Raw genomic sequence first — 18,786 nt, 5'->3', positions numbered from 1 at the left:
TTTCCATGCTTTTATAGTTGCAAAAAATGCTGTTTTCCTCTGGAACAGAGGATCTAGATTTAGTTCAGTCACTAAATTAATTTTTCTAATGCATTCCAGGTCTCTGGAGACAGGTGGTTCGGGATGGAGAAATAAATATAGCTGTTTCTCCATGGAGCATTCTGTTGCCTCAGGTTTCCAAATCCAAATTAAGTAGTTAATGATTTATGTATACACTGAGCATTAGCATCTTTGTGCCACGTTAGTCATCAGATCACAAGTGGCTCTAAAGAGGCTTCAGTCAAACAAATGAATATTGGGTTGAATGATTCAGATCACTCCATGCAAACAGTTCCAGCATGTTCACATCGATCACCACGAAACAGCACAGAGGCAGCAGGCTCACTTGTAAAGGTGAGGGAAAAAACCAACACTCTCATGGGAGCAGCAACAAGCCCCTGGCTCCTCTTTAAATTCAGATCTTATCACACAGATATGCCCTTCTCCAGATGTATTTTCCGAGCTTGCAAGCATTCACTGTAGGTAGTGGTTTTATTAAAGCTTCACCGATGCCATTATGAAATTGCAGGACTGTGTCTCTTCCTTTAAAGATAACTTTCAGCTTTCATGGTCACAAGAAACCCTGAAGCTGTAAATGCATAACCAGAGACCAGCTATATTTATGCATACATGCAAGTATAAATGACTTTTTTTTTTAACCTAATTCCTAGTGCAAAGATTTAACTTGGACTTTTTAGACACTGAGTAGGCAATACAGGGCAGGTGTGAATTCTTCATTTTCACCAAAGCTACTGGTTGTACATTTTCCTCTTTAAACCAAAGTTTCCTCTGAGGGTGTTGGGTTTTGATACTCACAGTGAATCATTTTATCACCTTTGCATTGTCCTCACTGACAAGACCAACCCTCAGGAATCTCTGACTCAGGAAACCAGGGTGGAGGAATGTTGGAAGGAAGACTTCCCCTTGGTCAAGAAAGACTGGGTTGGAGAACACCTATGCAAACCTGCCATCCACAAATCCACGGGCCCTGACCATTCTAGTAATGAGCAGGGTTTACTCTGCAACAAGGAAAGCAAAATTGTCTCAAAACCAGAGTTAACTTGCAGGGATGGCCTTAAAAAGAAGAATTCAGAGACAACTTGAATAATACCAGTTTTCAAGGTTAAATTAGTTTTGTTGTACAAATTTAAGAGAGTTACTGCAAATGGTTTGGCCTGACCAAGTAGAATAATTACATTTCAAGGAAAGGAGCAGTTGTAAAATTTTTGTTTGTTTATACTCTGCTTTAGATAAAGTGACATCAGAAGTCCTTTAACAAAAGTACTCCTCAGCTGTATTCCCAGTCCCACATTGACAACAAGGCAATTCTCTGAATGTAGAGAAGATAAATTGTGCTAATGCCACTAAGCAAACATGACATTTTTGTTGTACTGTGATCATAGATGAGTCACCAAGTAAAATGATTAATCACAAATCCATGTTACTAGGCTCATTTAGAGATGATTCTCCCTTCACAAAGCAGGTAGAAGCTCTAAATTTATAGGCTAATGCGTTTATTCTAGCTGTAGCAGTCTCATTATTGGTCTTAAGCATCAGAGTCTGCAGGAAATTTGTGTGCAATTAAGCTAAAGTGATGACCTCCTTATACACATTTTGGCACTTTTTTATCTGACAGTCTGTTGTGCAAATATATAAATGAATTGAAGCATTACATAGAAATTACAGCTAATGCAATACTAAGAAAAATAGACATATCCCCAAACTTTAATACATATGCCAGTAAGGTATCTCGACCATAAATTACACTCATTTTATCAGTCTACAAATGGGTTTATCAGTCCACAAATGGGTTTGTGCTAAGATTTCAGACTGCTTCATTTTTGCTTGGCTAACATTTGTAACTTCTACAAACAGTTTTATGACCTAAATTGTTTCAAGAGGAAGTGCATGCATTTGTTGAACAACATGTTTATAAGTCAAACACACATTGTGAATACTTACTATTTAGTAAATAAACTCACCTTATTTAAAAATTAAGCAGAAAAAAAATTCTTTCCAACTTCATAAAGGCTTGCTAGCACCATGGTGCTTTTTCCCTCACCTTGAGTTTAATAAAATTAAATACTCACATAAACTCATGTATTTTTTTATCTGCCTACCAAATTAGTCAATACAAATTGTCACTGAAGTGATCATTTCCATGTACCAAGAGCAAAAGGTTGTACCAGTCCTAGACATGATAGGCCCTGGTCCTCTGAACTACCCTAGAGAGGGACTATTCCAAAGCAGAGCTGGCTGAATATCAAATGTGCTTTAAAGAACATGAAATAAATACATGACAATCTGATGAACTTTAATGTTCAATTATACTTGCAGCAGGGAGTAATTAGTTGAATATAATAAAAATACTTCTGAGTGTGTGGTGAAAGTCACTTAGCACCAAAGATTTTAGACCCTCCTAACACACAATGGTTTTGCTTTGTTCAGTAACAAAGAGATGGGATATAGAGGTGGTCTGTGTTCTAGAAGAGCAGAGAGGAGTTGCCAAGTGGAATCACCCAGAAGTTGTGAGATCCTAAGCAAAAAGAATTTGCAGTAACTGCTAAGCAGCTGACACTGCTCTTGCCAGAAAATACCAGCCAGGTAGTGAACACACCACTGTGCTTGGCTTTGGAGCAAGAGCAAGAACAAAACCTCTGGACATGCACAAACCTGCCCTGCATGAGGAGCATTTATTGCTCAAAGCATAAGCCCATCATCACAGTTCTTACAGTCCTCCAGTGCTCCTCAAGATCATAACTGCTGCACTGCCTCTTTAAATACATCTGCAACACAGGAGACATGAAACCTACAAAATTATCTAAACTATGTTTAGATGTTGTCCATACCTGAAAACTGACCAGCTATTAAAGTGAACTAATTTCTTTCTTTGCTCCTACTAGGCACAATGGAAAGTAAAACAAAATCCTGTGACTAACTATTTATTTCTACACTGAACAAAGAAAGCAAGGACTAAATCAACTTTTAAATGACTAAGAAAGGAAACAAATACCATGAAATAAGAATTACCTAAATAACAAGGATGGTCTGTAATTAATTAAAACAATTTCAGCAACTCCTGCAATAAACTGCCATGTTGTACTCACAGCTTACTGTTCTCAGGAGGTGTAGACAGGAACTAGGTGTCAAGAAAAACAAGCAATGTAGATAAAAACAGCTATCTGCCACATTTAAAATCTCTTTACTCTGTGATTATGATTTAGAACTTTATTCCCTCTTTCAAGATTATTTGAGAACACATCTTCCCTAAGGGAAATATCCTACAGTTGAAGACTTTGAATCTGCTACTGTTTTATGACAGCTAAAGACACAATAGAGGATGGCTGTGCAATCACACAGAAGTGCTCAAAGCCCTCCTAGTTCTGCACAGAACCATTAAAAGCTTGACTTCCAAGAATGAACCCAAGATACCAGGGAGAACTCCTCACATGTTCTCTGCAGTTATATGTGTTAGTAAGCTTTTTGAAAGGTAGCAATAACTGTCAGATGAGCAAAGAGAGAAAAAGAAACACTACAGAAAAGCTCCCTTTGAAGCAGTACTTTACTTTGCTCCAAAGGAAGCCAAATTCAGAGGTTATTTAAAAAAAATAAAGCTAGTCAAGGTACATCTTTTCTGCAGTGCCTCCCAGGGACTGACAGCTATGTGCTTTATGAGACTCAGCACATCACAAGCTGGCTGCTTGTTTTCTATCATCACCTAATATTTTCAACTGCAAAATGCTCAGCCCCCAGTGAGGAAGTCTGAACTCAAAACAGAAATCAGGGAATTTAAACAGCAAAGCAGTGCATACATAACACTAAACAGGAGTGTATTTCCACCTTCCAGTTGCAATAAGCAAGATCAGACAAGAATTAGCAATCATCCTGAATAGAAAAAGCTAACTTTTCCCTTAGTCACTGGAAATGTTGTTGTAAAACTGACCCTTTACAGACAGCTCCCTACTCCAAAAACAGCATAAGAGGAGAAGCAAACATCTTTCACCAGGATGTAACAGAAAATAAAGGAAAGCATTTGTAGCAAAGCAACGCTGGCAGCTGTAGTTTAAAATCCAGTAAATGACCGTGGTGCTCCCCCTGGTGACAACAGACGGGCCGAGGTACCTGCGGTGAGAATCAGCCACTGCAATAAATCCTCCTGCTTCGAAAAACTTAGCAGCAATACTACTCCCACTGAAGTAGGATCAGAAAGACTCTCATGAATTATCATGCTTTAGCTTCAGGAATGTGTTCTACATTATCAGAAATAAGTTCCAACACCAGTGATGCTGCCAGGTGTAAGTCACTGCAGCATGAAGGAAAGAGCATGAAATGAGATTTCAGAACAGAAATGTGGATTTGGATTTATATTTATATTTGATTTCAACACTAGAGAAACGATTTGCAATGGATGAATGTTCCAGAAGGAGGTGAAAAAAGGAAGTTTTCTACCCAGTAGGGCACGGGATCTTTAGGAACACATACAAAGGATCTCAGGAAACCAAAGTGTAACTAGTTTTGCACAGGAAAATGTTTGGGTGAAGTCTACAGTTCAGGCCAGTATAGTAAGAATGGGTTGAGGATGGCAAGCCCATAGCCAATACCCCTGTCAATTAGGTAAAGCAAACTTTTCAATTGGTTTTTGCCAGTGTGGAAATCACTCAGCTTGTGCCTTGTTTGGCCATCAAATGAAACCTTCGCAATGCAGTGAAACTGGCTACACTTGAGAGAGAAATGAAGAAATGCTTAAGGATGGCTGATAAGAGATTCATAACACCATTGGCTGTGCCCATGTAACCCTGGTGACAGGCAGGGTTTGCCAGGAGATCAGACCCAGCTGGTACCTGATAATGAACTGCTGCAACAGGACAGACTGGGAAGGTTCTGGGAGTCAGAGTGTGAGCATCAGCTTCCCTGCAGCTCCTGGGTGCTGTCCAAGGAAACATCAGCCCTCACTACAAGCCAACACCCCAGTGGGTCAAGGTCCTTGGAAACATTTCAATTTGGTTTTTGTTGCAAAACATTCCACACTGTCACTCACCTTTGGGTGAAAACAGAAAAAGCACACAAGCAGGCTGCTCAGGTGGAGGCACAGCACCACAAGAGCAAGAGCTTCCACAGTCCTGTTCACAACAAGTAAAGATCTCTCACAGTTTGACAAGACTTGCTGTGATATGCAGCACTTTCACCCTGTCCTTCCATCCCCTGACATCTACAGAAACTGGGATATCAACATTTGGTCAGTTTTAACTTTTGTCAGTGTTTGATGAGAATCAACTCCCAGAAGTGTTTGATGAGCCATAGCCAAGACAAAGAAAGCAGTTTTAGATCCCTGAGCTGCTGCAGGAAACTTTCTGCACGCTGAGGAATACATCCCTATGCCAGCTATCCTCTTCTCAGGTTTTCAGGATTTTTTTACTGGACTCCGAAGGGAAAAAGGAGGTTTTGCAATACTACACTTCAAACTTCAGTATTGCAGAAGGCAAATTTTGTTCAGGGACACAACTTCTACAAGCTGGCAAGTGTCCTCACTCTTGCCTGCTCAAAGACTGCCATGTTCTTGCTGGTGCTGAGCATAGATATAAAAAATACCTCTGGAACAGGAATCAAAACAAAAGACAGACAGCTTTAAGTACATGACCTTGGGTTATACAATTCACAACAATTAATTGCTTCCATATGAAACTATTCTTGTCAGATTTTGCAGTTAACAAACCCCTTTAGCTAAGGGGGAACCAGTTTGCTTTCTGCCATCAAGAACAATTAAGATGTGCCACTTTATTGTTATTTTCTGCCTGTGCAGCAACAGAAAATTTGTATTTTCTGCCTGTGAAGAGTGACTTCACAGGTCCTGTATATGAATCCCCCTCCTCTGAAGAAGACACCACATCATTTCATAATAATATCTTTGCTATATCATTAATTTTAATTCCAACCTGTACTTCAATATGCACATAACTATTTTCAAATACAATGAAAACTTAAATTCAACAGCATCAGAGCTTTCAGTAAATCCTTCACAACTTCAGAAAAATCTCTATAAACATTGTGTAAAGTAGATACAGAATGTACAGAGAATGGTTTTCTATACAAAAGTGCATTTTAGCAATACAATTAGCAGAGAACCTGGAAAAAAACCCCCTCAATTTAAGCAATACCATATACTCTAATCTATACCCTCCTCTCGCCCCCCCACAAAAAGAAAGAAAAAAAAATCAACCCCCCCCACCTTCCCCTTGCTTTGGTTATTAACTATATTCAAGGCTTCCACATTACAATTTTTTTTTTTACACTGGACTATTTATTTGTAATTTGGAAATGTTTTAAAGTTAGCCAGATGAGAGAGAATGCAAATATGATTCATCAGAGTTAACAGTCAAAATAGACAAACTTTGAATATTACATAGATTTGCTCTTGATAGATTAATAAACTAATCTTTGCAATCCTTAAATGGACAACTGTTGACTTTTCTGTGCCCAAGAATTGCAAGATCAGTAAGCTTAAAAAAATTAAACCAATAAATCTAACATTTGCCATGAAAATCTGGCTTATATGAATGAACTTTAAAAGCTCCCAAAACAGTCAGGTTTATTAATATTTATAAACCAATGCATCAACTGATTTCAAAGTTGAAGGAGTGTTAGGAGAAAAGAAATGGCTTCAGGCCATTCAGCATAGATAAACAGTAAATATTGCCATTTTTATTTTTCTGTGTTGTATATGCACTCTGATGTAAATGCATGTAAGTAAGTTCAAGCAGGTTGGTTGGTTTGTTTTCTTTCCAAAGAATGATCTTCACAGGTTTCAAACCACAATATAAGAACTAAAATTTGAGCCCAGGAAAGTCTTGTAAAGAATTTTCCTGCTCTTCTGAGTAAGCACCTCATACTGAGCACATTGTAACCATCTTTTTATCAGCTTCCCAGATTAAAAAAAAAAATAGGTATTTTAACAGAAGATGACATTAGATACACAGAAATCAGCCAAGTTTGTCAGGCAGCTTTCTTCCTCATATTTAAAATCATATTAGAAAATAATGTTCTCTCTTGTTTACAGTCCTATTGCAATCAGACTTTCAGTGCTCCTTCTAAGCCTTTTTAGAGAAAAAGTTACCATGGAAGCAAACTGTTATCATTACAGAGTGTAAATTGTTTACATCCACACTGCAGTGGGTACAAAGTTCCTACAGACACAGTTTTAGTACCATGAAGCCATGTAACTATGAGCTTTTTCCTGTGTGTCTCTGTATTGCTTTTAAGCTTAACATTTTTTCTCTATTAATAAAAAACAGGGTTTTGATTTATTTTTTTAAGAAAAAAAACTCAATAAGGATGCATTATTTTAGCAGTCCGCTACTATTCTTCATCAGAACCCAGTAGTTACACCTATAGCCACAAAGGCCATAACTTGTATCAGCAAGATCAGATTTCACTGACATTGCAACTGTTTGACTACTACCACAGGTATTTCACAGAAATTAATAGATTTAGATTGGAAAAGTCCTTTTAGGATCATCAACCCTAAATCTAACACTGCCAAGCCCACCACTAAACCATGGTCTAAGTGCCACATTTACATGTCTTTTAAAACCACCATGGACAGAGTCTTCCTGAGTAAATGTTGAGCATGCTGCAGGGAAAAACATGAATCTGACAAAAAACCTTCCCCCACCACAAAATGAGTGTACCACTGCAACTACAGAGGATGAGAAAGCAAAAGGAAAAAAACCTCAGATGTGTAGAAGGTATATGAGAACTGAATGCCACAGTCACTTCAGGCCTGATTCTCTGAGATCAGGGAGAGACAACATTGTATCTCTGAGTACTTGGCAAAGACCATTCAGGGTAAGCAAGATGTTATTCTGCATTCTTACCAGAACATTCAGAGTTTTGTATTCTTTGTATTCTTATGAGCATCCTGGATCTATGAGATCACAGAGCTATAAATTATTAGCATGGAATTCCTGGAAATCCACTCTCTTGTATCATTTTAACTGTCACACACATGACTGAAGTACCTGCTGGAGACAACACAGCACAATCAGCTATTCTGGCACCCAGGACCTTTTTGTCCAATGTAACAGATGAGCAACTGGACCCATCTAATCACTTAGAATAATTTATACTTACATGCTCACACTATGATGGAAATACTATCCTCCCTCATTTCAGGATCTCTGGAAGCTAGGAAACAGGTGGCCAGAATGAACTGTACCTCATCAAAATGATGGGGTCTTCTCTCAACAAAACCCTGAGGCATTTTAAACTCTGAATAACTGCTGAAACAGAATAAAGTGAACACACTTTCATGCTCCACCACACTGAGATATTGCACCTTCCTTACAATTCACTTCAGAGTTTTAATTCTCTACAGTACAAAGTGTGCATTTTTCTTCAGAAAAAAAAATTCAATCACATTTCAAAGTCACTGCAGAAAATAAAGGTTGTACTGAAATGTGACAGTGTACATATGAAGTATTTCATGATGAATTCATCCATTACCATGGAAGAGTTTAACAACCACACCTTGAAATTAGCCAAATTGATAGCAATTGAATTTTATCTTCTGTACAAGATATTTGAAAGAAGCTCCAGATTTAAGTCAATCTAAATTCTCAGTAAAGTGTATACTGTTAAGAAGTTTTCAGTATTGATTATACAGGAGGGAGGCATCAATCAGCAACAGCACAGTCCAAGCAAATACTGACAGGTGACAGACACTTGTGGATATTGGACAGAGAACTGGCCATATGGGACAGCTAACTTGAGCTTAAAATGACATTACCAGGCTTTTAGTCAGTCAGTGGCCAAGCCTGGGGACCTGTTGTAGAGCACCACTAAGTTCAAACATATTAGTTTGACTATTTATTACCCCATTATTTACCCCATTTATTTCTATCAAAACTCTTTCAGAGGCCATTGTTCAGATAATTTACTGGTCAGTTTATTTTGAGGCTAAAAGGAATGCCACTTCTGAAAGAAAAATATTTCAGCTGTCAGGGCTAGCAAGTCTGTGCAGGGCATGGAACATTAATGTCAGTAGTCCTAAAGCTGATCATGCATTCTGCAGAATTGGGCTACATCCTGCAATTACAGACACCTGTGGCCACACTAAACTGTCAAACTCCTTAATTGAAGAGCAAAATTAAAGTAATGAAACATCAACATAATAAAAAATTATTTCCTAAACTCAGAATTCAAAATACTTTTATACACTTTTCAATTTCACATTAAAATTTAGAACTATCATTTTTATGTCTGCCATGGGGGAAGGAGTTCTATAAAAGTTGTTCCAAGATAAAAACTAAAATCAGCTTAAAGATTGTCAGAATTAAGAAAAAGGTTGAAACTACTACTGTTTCCCTACCTGAAAGCCACAATTTTACCTAATTTTCTTATCATGAGAAATTTCAAAAGCTGATAGACAACAAAAGGAGAATTCTGATACATGTCATGGTGTAACGACCCACACAGAAGACAACCTCAGCTAAACATACAATTTAAAAAGTACAGCTGCATTAATTAAATTCTCCTGTCAACAATATGAATCAAATATATTTAGATATGCTTCTAGGGAAGAAAACATCTGAAGTTGTGTGTCACTTGTTTGCACCTCTGTTTCCAGTAGTGTTTTTAGCTATTTTATGTAGTGTCCTAGACAACTTAATTGCAGGTTAGTGTATTTTCAATGTATAAATGTGTTTTTATTGGAATCTTTTCACAGAAATACTAGAGATGTTCTGGTGAACCATTAGTAATAATCGTAAGATACTGAGCAACAAAATAACCTTCTGAAGACTAAGTCTGCAATTATTTTGAGGGGTTTTTTAATTTTTAGTTGGTTCCTAAGAACTACATTATTAGGCAGTATTTGTATTACAGATTCTCTGCACTAGAAGTCCTGTTTCCTGTTTTCTGTGTAGTTTAATTTAAATCACAACTTTTAGAAAAGTATCAACAGTACTTTGCTTTTGTACAAACCAAGAGCAAGGCTGAAGAAAGCCCCACAGAGCAAAAGATTTTTCCTCATGCTAAACAATCTTCCTAATAATGGAAAAGGAGGACAGAAAAAGTCAAGTGTAATACTAACTCAAAGCTGGAAAAAAACTAAAAAAGCTGAAGCATAGTAATGCATGCTTTGTGTCATCCAAAACTACCCCTAGACTTACGTGCAAGTAAGTTAGCATGTTAACCAAGTTCAAATTTCCTTAAAATCACATCTATTCAGCAGCTTTTCAGAAGACAGGTAAGTTTCTGAATTCTTTGTTGCAAAATTAGTCTCAAAAAGCTGAAGTTACTCAATACTTAGACCTTCATAGCAGAATTACACTTGAGAAAAGATCTGGTTTGTATTGTTAATACTAATCAAAATTTGGTCAAGAAATATATGTAAACAATAAGGATAATACATTTAAGGCTTAGAAAGAACACTGATAAATTCACCCCTGTCACATTAAAACATCCACATCTCCTTCATGGTCCTCCTCAGTCACTTTTAAAGACAGCACTTCTTCATTAAGAAATAATCCACTCAGTCTTTCCTTACGAGCCTGTCTTTGCTCTTTCAGCTGTCTCTTCCGTAAGGCCTTTTGCTGGAGTTTCCGTTGCTTGGAACGTTTCTGTCAAAATACAGAAGAGACAAAACATAAGATTTTGTTCTGTAAATTAGAAAAAACACCTCTAAAGCTGGAAAATATAAATTAACCTCTAAAACAACATCTGCTCTGAAAATTAACAAATATGAATCAGCAGTGGTGTAAACATTCATCCAAAATCATACCTAATATTAAAATATTAAGACCATTTATCACAACTGAATTCTGAGGCACAACATTAACCTGTGATGGTGCATAGTCAAGTCTTCAATTGAAAGAATCTTTATTGCTGGAGAAATTTTACAGTCTTACATTAACAAACCCAAGATGCTGAAGAGCAAGAAAGAACTGCTCCTCTCCTTCATACTTGAAATTTAAATTATGGGGACAGGAGTGCCACAGTTCTACTTTAAATGAGACATGCTTCAGAGGGTCCCTTCTCACCAAGGAATCTCATGAGACATGCTCAAAAAATAAAGAACATTAAAAAAGCCTGATGAAACTTCTAGTTGAGAAAAAAACCATCATGGGTGTCTCTACTGTCCAGAAATTATGCCTAGATTACGCTGATCATTCTTAAACAGTTTTTTCCTTAAGTTAGATACATAAGCCCTTATTCAAGCCCATTCAACTTATCCTAAACAAAAGGAATTAGAATATCTACCACATACAAACACCAGGCTTTTGGTTAGAAGTGATGGGAAGAGCACAAGTTTAAACTCCTTAAGATCATTGGCTTAGACAGACAACTCAGTTACTCTGCTCCTTCAGGACAAACATCCCAGGTAAGATCCCATGAGCAAGCTTCAGGAGTTAAGACAGCTTAATTAACACAGCTACACATAACTAGAAACTTTACTTTGGAATCCCGGATTCTCTCTGCAGCACTTGTGGACAAATTGCTGTCACTGTGCGCTCGACTCATGTTGGCACTGGAGTTGGAGGCGGAGTTGGCAACGCTGGAGCCGCTGCTGCTGGCTGAGCTGACCATGCTGGCACTGCTGCTGCTGCCACTGGCACCACTCACACCACTGGTACTTGCACAGCTGTAGCTGCTCCTTTTCCAGCTCTCCCTTGCAGACCGCTGGCGAGGTCCGTGCTCCTTGATATAGTTTCTCACCTTTAGAACAGAGGCAGCAAAATTACTGTAGTTTGATTAATGATGCACTGAGATACTGCTTTTCATGGAAAAAAAACCACAATCTAATAATGATGAAGTTATTGGTTCAGTTCAGTTAGGCTTTTAAAACATTTTCTTGTGGCTGCTTAAATCACAAGCAGTCTGGAGTCACCCAGAGAACTTAACTATGTTAACATTTGTGACATTTCACTATGGAAGGAAGAAAAATATGTAGCAAGGGCTGGGGGGTTCTTTTCTCTTCTGCCTGTCAGGTTTGTGACTATGTAACAATAAGTTATTATTTTAACAACAAACAGGAATATCAGTCAAGTTCAACTGAATTAAGGTGTTTACTTAATGTATCAAACCCCTTTATTTTGCCAGGTATACTCAAACCAAAGAGTGTAAATAAAGAAGCACTTTTCTACTTTAAGATGACACAAAATGATTGAAATATGAAACAGACCAAGCCCATAAAAGCAGTGAATATTTTCTATTTTCAACTTTATCTTCATCATTATCAGTGCAACACTGAGGAGTTCAGCTTGTATGGACACTGCATCTCTTCCCAACACCACATCTCAATAACTCAATGACTGAGAAAAGAGTAGAATGTATCTACTCTATCAGCCAGTCACCCTTCTTGGTTATAATTTGCATCTTCTAACATCTTTAAAATGCATTATTCTCTATCCCTTTCTACATGAAATTTATGGTCTTCCCTAATGAATTCCAGTCTTTTGGGGTCTTAAATGCTAGTTTACATACAGTGAGCAAATGTAGACTCTCAGCTGGCTGATGGTCATGAAGTGGAGTACAGTGCCATAACCAGCACCAGGTCCACAACCTGACCCATTACACACTCACCAGCTCCGGCTTAACACACAATGAGAATATACAACCAGTCTTATGTCAAGGTTTAATACATACAAATATGCTTTTGAACTCTATTTTCTGTCACTGACAGTATTGTACTCTAGTGTCTCTCTCTACATCTAATGATTATGCATAAAAATTGATCACAAGTCCTTAAGATTTTGCAACATATAACCAGATGCCGAAACCTTGAAGTCAAATGTACAAACCTTAACTCACCTGTTTCAGTTTTTCATCTGTGAGACAGTTCAATTCAATAATGAATTCACTATCTGTAGGTGAGATCTGAGCAGTAGGATCAATAATTTTAATAATATCAAGTTGCTCTCGAAGGCCCATCTCTGTACTGACTTTGCGACTCAAATATTCAATATATTCAACCTAGGACCCAAAGAAAGGCAGGTCATTTTGAAGTATTACTAATTCTAAATGAGAAACAGAAAAAAGAACTGACAGAATAAAACATGCTCAAATATCATTGTTCTAGCCTTAAAAACTGAGGGTGAAAACTTGAGTAGGCATTAAACTGCTATACTACACATCAGTTTTATTGAAATAAGTTATAATTGTGTAAATTGAAGTATTCTATTTTAAAGTATTTTTGGATCTAGAGGAGGCATTAAACTGCCTCCTCTAGATCCAAAGGATGAGGTTTAGTTTTAAGAATCAAATAGTACTGCACAAGTCTGCATTTACACCTACAGCAAACAGGATGGGCTTTAAGTTGTGTCTTTTAATTGGAAGTTCTTCTGTACATTGCAGTTCTCACATAGGAAAAAAGTCACCTGTTCATCATTTGTCATTGCACTCCATGGAAGCTCATCAAGATTCCTGTGCTTGTTTTTCTTTTTGGGAAGCAGACAGGGAGAGCTTGGAATACTTGGTATAACATCAGAGAGCACATCACTCCCACTTGCAATGTCGCTGCCAGGCAACTTGTAACATGCAAAAGGAAGAACAAAGCTTTAGAATAGAGTAGGCAGATTGTAAATTATTCTAACACTATTAACAATTCAAAACATACCATCAAATTAGCAAAGCATTGATTATCTCTGTACTTTAACAAACTCTTTCTAATTACTCATAAACCTGCAATACTCCCTTGAATCTTCCTGTAAACAGCAAGTGCAGCAAACTCAATTCACACTATTCTGTACTCATCAATCCTCTTTAAAAATTTGTGTTTAAGAAAACACAGACTGAAGTTGCATTTCAACTATTTCCCTTTTCCATCAGTGGAAACTGTCCATTACAATCTAAACCTAAATCTAAACTTCCCATTTTGGAGCATAAGTCTGGTTTAAGGAATAATTTTAAAGTAGGTCTGTAATTCCTACCAAACTCCATAATTACACAAGAAAATGCAGTTTAAATCACTGTCATTTTCCTGGAAGCAACTGAGAACTTCGGCTAGCTTCATTTATACAACTGATATGTGATTTCTGAATGCACTTCCAATTCAAGTGGGACAGCTGGAATACTTGGGCTCAGATTCTGTCAGATAACACCATAAAGACCTACACAAAAGCCTTCCCAAAATCCTACAAATCTAATCAAGTAAGTCTCTTAAGAAAAGTTTGTTTTAAAAAACAAAGAGGAATAAAAAAGCTGGTTACCAATCAAACATACTGTCAGCTAGCTAAGGCATAGGAAATGGCTTCTTATCAAAACAATTGTCAAGTGTATCAGGCAATCGAAATCTCACAATTCAATAAAGCTCTGAATCTTTGGGATCCAACCTGAGCTGTTCCTACAGACTGCATTATATACACACACTTGTAACTTCAGTGATATAACAAACATTGTTGAGACCAGCAGCTGGACTAAGACAGTCAGAAATTCAAAGCTGATCTCAGTACACGTCTCATGTTCACGTGCATCTTCTGGAACAGGATTTGAACTTTCCTGAAATCAGTTTTCAGTTCCTGTACTGTCCTTACAAGACTCTCTACATGCTCTGACTAAGCTTTATGACAAAATTTTCAAGTATTCTCCAAAAAACTCTGAAGCCCTATGCTGCCTATTTCAAAGTCATGTATACGTTGACAGCTGATTTAGGTCTTTAATACAAAAAGTCAGTTTAGGTCTATAATACATTAAAAATGCATATCACATTTGAAAATCTGCTGACAGGGAAGACTATCACAAACCAGAAATACCCAATGAGGACTGTATCCAGCACAGACTTGGGAAAAGGATGTGATTCACCTTCCCATTCTGGTGAGACAAAATGGGCTCTGTACTCTTACTGGGGTAGAAAAAATACTATAGAAATAAGCTATGGCAAGAGTTTGTACACTTTACCTAGAAAGTATCAGTAGGACCAGACATCTATAACTAGATTTCATTAGCAGGGCAGATCCTCAGTACAAAGGGTCTAAGCTCATGGCTACAAGAAACACACACTGGTCTCTAAAACCAAACGACCATAATATGTAAGCAACTTTCTTTGAAGAGCTGACCTTCAGTCTCTCCTCCTGATTAAGGAGGTGGGAATAAAATGAAACAAAACATTTTTTCTATCATTCAAGATTCAGATATGCACTCCTATGTTCAGTAGTTACAAGGAAACAAGTGCTGAGGTCACTTGGTTTGTTCAGAAGAGGAGACTGAGGGGAGACTTCATAGCTGTCTACAGCTTCTCAAGAGGGGAAGAGGAGAGGGAGGCAGCAATCTCTCCTCTCTGGTGACCAGTGACAGGACACAAGAGAACAGCAGGATGCCAGGTCAGGGGAAGTTAAAGTTAGGTATCAGGAAAAGATTCTTCCCTCAGAGGCTGCTGGGGAAGTGGAACAGTGGAACAGGCTCCCCAGCCTGACAGAGTTCAAGGAATGTTTAGGCAACACTCTCAGACAGAGGGTGTAACTTCTGGGCTTGTCCTGTGCAGGACCAGGAGCTGGACTTCAGTGATCCCTGTGGGTCCCTTCCAACTCAGGATATTCTATTCCATCACTTTTCAACTACAGCTAAATCCAGCATGCAATAGTCTACACAAAATTTTACATTTCCAGTGGAACCAGTTTACCTGCCACTCAAACTCACTGTCTGACCAATCCCAGTAAGTGCTGATAGAAGAGGAGACATCACTGCAGACACTGCCCTCGGGGAACAGATCAAAAGAGGTGAACTCCTGGTCATCCAGCAGAGAGTAGCAATCATCCTGATCCCCCACGGACACGGATGAGAACAGCTCCTCGCTGCACTCCGAGCTGGCCACGCTCGTCCCACAAGATGTCAAGTTCCACCTGCAAAACAGGACAACACAATTAGAGAGCAGCAAACCTTGGCATCATGTGTCCTCAGAAATTCCTTTAAGCCTAAAACTATCTCAAATTTGCTAGTCAGTGATACTATACATCAGTTTTATTGAAACAAGTTATAATTGTGTAAATTGAAGTATTCTATTTTTAAGTATTTTTAAAAGTACATCAACAACACCAAAGGGAACACGGTGTTACAAATATCAAGGCAAAAGTTCATATACAGTTAGTATAATTACACCTTTATTTTCATATATTGTCAATTTCTACCCCAGAACTATGACTCCTGTAGGATGGAAATTGACCCTTTTATGCTGCTAGTTGGGTTTTTAAAACACACTGGTCTAAAAAAAAATTTCCATGTATTGGGATATTTAAACTTCCATATAAACTGGAAAAAACAGAAGTAAGTAATTAATCAATTTGACTTCAGGACAAATTGAAGTCAAGAAGAAATTCCAGGTTGATAGTCCCCCACAAAATTAAGGCTTACTAAGGAAACACATTATGGATCTATTGTTCACAACTCTGAATGGCAAAACCATCGGACATGGCACAGTGCAGGATGGGGAAGTGACCTGTGTGAAAATGATACCATGCCAAAACGAAACACTTTTTTGCCTCATTACAAAGCTAGTTGAAGTTGTTGCTAAAGGAAAGCTGTTGAGAACTCAATTTTCACAGAACAGATTTTTTACTCTAATGCGAGTAAGCCAGAATGCAACAAGCTCATGAAATCAGTCTCCATATCTGGAACTTATTTTACATATTGGAGAAAAGTAGGTCGAGACAAATATGAGTCAGCACAGCACTGCAATATGGCCAAAACAATTTGAAAAGGGCTTCTAAAATGCACCACACAAACCCACACAATCAACTCCTGTTCCATCAGCCTGTCCACTTCAGCCTGCTAACTAGAAAACACTCTTCTATCCAACTGAGAAATCATATCACCAGAAAGGCTGGTCCTCAATCTCATTAAACTGCATACCAGGCTGGCTAAATATGTTTATGATGGATTCACTCCCACACCTACTTGGCAGATGTGAATTTATCCAATGTTAAAGACATTTCCAAAACTTTCCTCGTAGCAGATTCAGGAGTTCTTGCCCTGCCTCCCTTTCTGCATCCCCCATAGATGTGCAAAGCCTTGCTGGTACAGACTCTTGTGGGCAAAGCAATCCATGGGCAATGAGCAGAACAAGACTGTGGTGACACAGCACAGTACTCAACATGAATACAGTTTCAGAATCCATGAAATAATAATGAAATGAGAGATAGAGTGGACAAAGTTCCCAGACATATCAAAACAAAGGATGAGGTACAGGGGCTCTAGCACTAACAAACTACACAGATACTCCAGGTGCAGGCAGCCAGCCTCACCTCTCAAGGCTGGGGGGCTGCTGTGCTCCCTGGGGTGAACTGCATTAAATTACTCCTAACTTCAAAGAATAGAAAGCCTTATGTGAACACCACGGACTGAGCTGCACATCTGCAATGGCTTAATCAGTGCAAGACAGGGCATGTCCTTTTCCAGAGAAGTCAAAACAACCCCTCAAGATGCCTGGGTTACAAACCTGGGCTTGTAAAAAGAGCAAACCTGAGCAACACACTTGGGAAGGCAACACAGAGAAATGTACAAAATTAATTAAATGCAAATTTGGTGACTATCACACATTTATTTACAGATATTATAAGAATATATCTTACTGCTCATGTCTTATGACTCAAGAACTATACTATGAGAGTGCATGATGTTTGATCAAGACTCTTCATGCTGAATCATTTAAGAATGTATAATTAAAAGTTTGCCCTTGTGAATGACACTTTTAAAGTGCAATTTTCATGACTTGATACAAATTCAGTCTTCATAATTGTGCCACAGAAATACTAATAACCCATAAAAGAATCCTGCAAGACTGGAACAGGAATGTTGGAGATACATATGTTGGAGACTAAAATCTCATAGAGTATTCTCAAAGAAAGCTATTGCTATATTCAAGCTTAATATTACATATTAGCAGAATTGGGTTCTTAGGAAAGCAGGACTGTGATTTTGATTTTATGAACACAACTGGAACTTCTTTGCAGAGCTGTATTAGCACTTCTACAAATTACAGGCAGAATAATTTGCCCTTAATTATTTGCATGGGGTGGAAATGTTTCTGCAGGAGTCAGTGGAGTCACCACGCCACCTAACTCATTCTGAATCTCTAAAGGTCTGGCTGGTCTGACCATGCAAGTCTTATAAACACACCATTCTGTAGCTGCCTACAGCCCTCAAAAATTCAAAATCTCGAAAATTAAGAAACTCAGACTGAGGGTAGGAGCATCCTGATTCAAGTGGATGGTGTCCCTGCCAGGGCAGGCAGTTGGAGCTACATGACCTTTAGGGTCCCTTCCAACCATTCTGTGATTCTATGAAAAAGCACATCTTACAAAACCCACCCAGTTCACACTGTCAACCGTAACGTGATGAGCCGAAGCCAGGGAAGGGTAACCCGGCAGGGCGTGGGGAGGACACGGGGGACACCTGCAGCCCGGCCGTGCCCGGCCCGCCCCGGGCAGGAGCAGGGGAAGGATGCGCGGCCCTGTCAGGGGCGGCCCCGACCCCGCCGCGACCCCCGCACCCGTCCCCGGCCCTCAGCATCACCCGGCCCGGCCGCCCCGAGGCGCCGAGCGGACCTGTTGGAGTGGAAGCGGTGCAGAGGGTCGGTGCGGTGGCAGGAGGAGAGCTGGCAGCCGAAATCGCTGACGTCCAGGCAGCCCTCCTCGCTCAGGCTCAAGCTGCCGCCCCGCGGCGGGTGCTGGTGCGAGAGCAGCGGGCACGGCTCCTCGGGGGTCAGGAACTTCTCGTACGGCTCCTCGGTCATGGCGGCGGGCGCGGGGGCGGCGGGAG

General features: G+C 39.0%; 1 protein-coding gene across 1 annotated transcript; it reads right to left on the bottom strand.

Annotated features, from left to right (window-relative positions):
* Positions 1–5,939: 5,939 nt before the first annotated feature.
* Positions 5,940–18,784, bottom strand: FAM199X (family with sequence similarity 199, X-linked). The gene is made up of 6 exons (XM_066559681.1): positions 18,573–18,784; positions 15,653–15,872; positions 13,413–13,562; positions 12,847–13,008; positions 11,491–11,751; positions 5,940–10,655 (listed from the first exon to the last, which is right to left on the bottom strand). The coding sequence occupies exons 1-6, from the start codon at positions 18,758–18,760 to the stop codon at positions 10,485–10,487; spliced, it is 1,152 nt and encodes a 383-aa protein (XP_066415778.1). The 5' UTR covers positions 18,761–18,784; the 3' UTR covers positions 5,940–10,484.
* Between the last annotated feature and the right edge of the window lie 2 nt (positions 18,785–18,786).

Source organism: Molothrus aeneus, chromosome 14 (genome assembly GCF_037042795.1).
Source record: "Molothrus aeneus isolate 106 chromosome 14, BPBGC_Maene_1.0, whole genome shotgun sequence".
Lineage (NCBI taxonomy): Eukaryota > Metazoa > Chordata > Aves > Passeriformes > Icteridae > Molothrus > Molothrus aeneus.
The sequence above is the reverse complement of the archived record's forward strand: the minus strand, read 5'-3'. Positions and strand labels throughout refer to the sequence as shown.

Excerpts from the sequence above, each read along its gene's own strand:
- FAM199X (XM_066559681.1), bottom strand. The coding sequence starts at position 18,760 with ATGACCGAGGAGCCGTACGAGAAGTTCCTGACCCCCGAGGAGCCGTGC. Across the intron at positions 13,563-15,652 it reads ACAGTGAGTTTGAGTGGCAG|TTGCCTGGCAGCGACATTGC; the intron begins GTAAACTGGTTC and ends GCATGTTACAAG. Across the intron at positions 13,009-13,412 it reads CAATGACAAATGATGAACAG|GTTGAATATATTGAATATTT; the intron begins GTGACTTTTTTC and ends TTTGGGTCCTAG.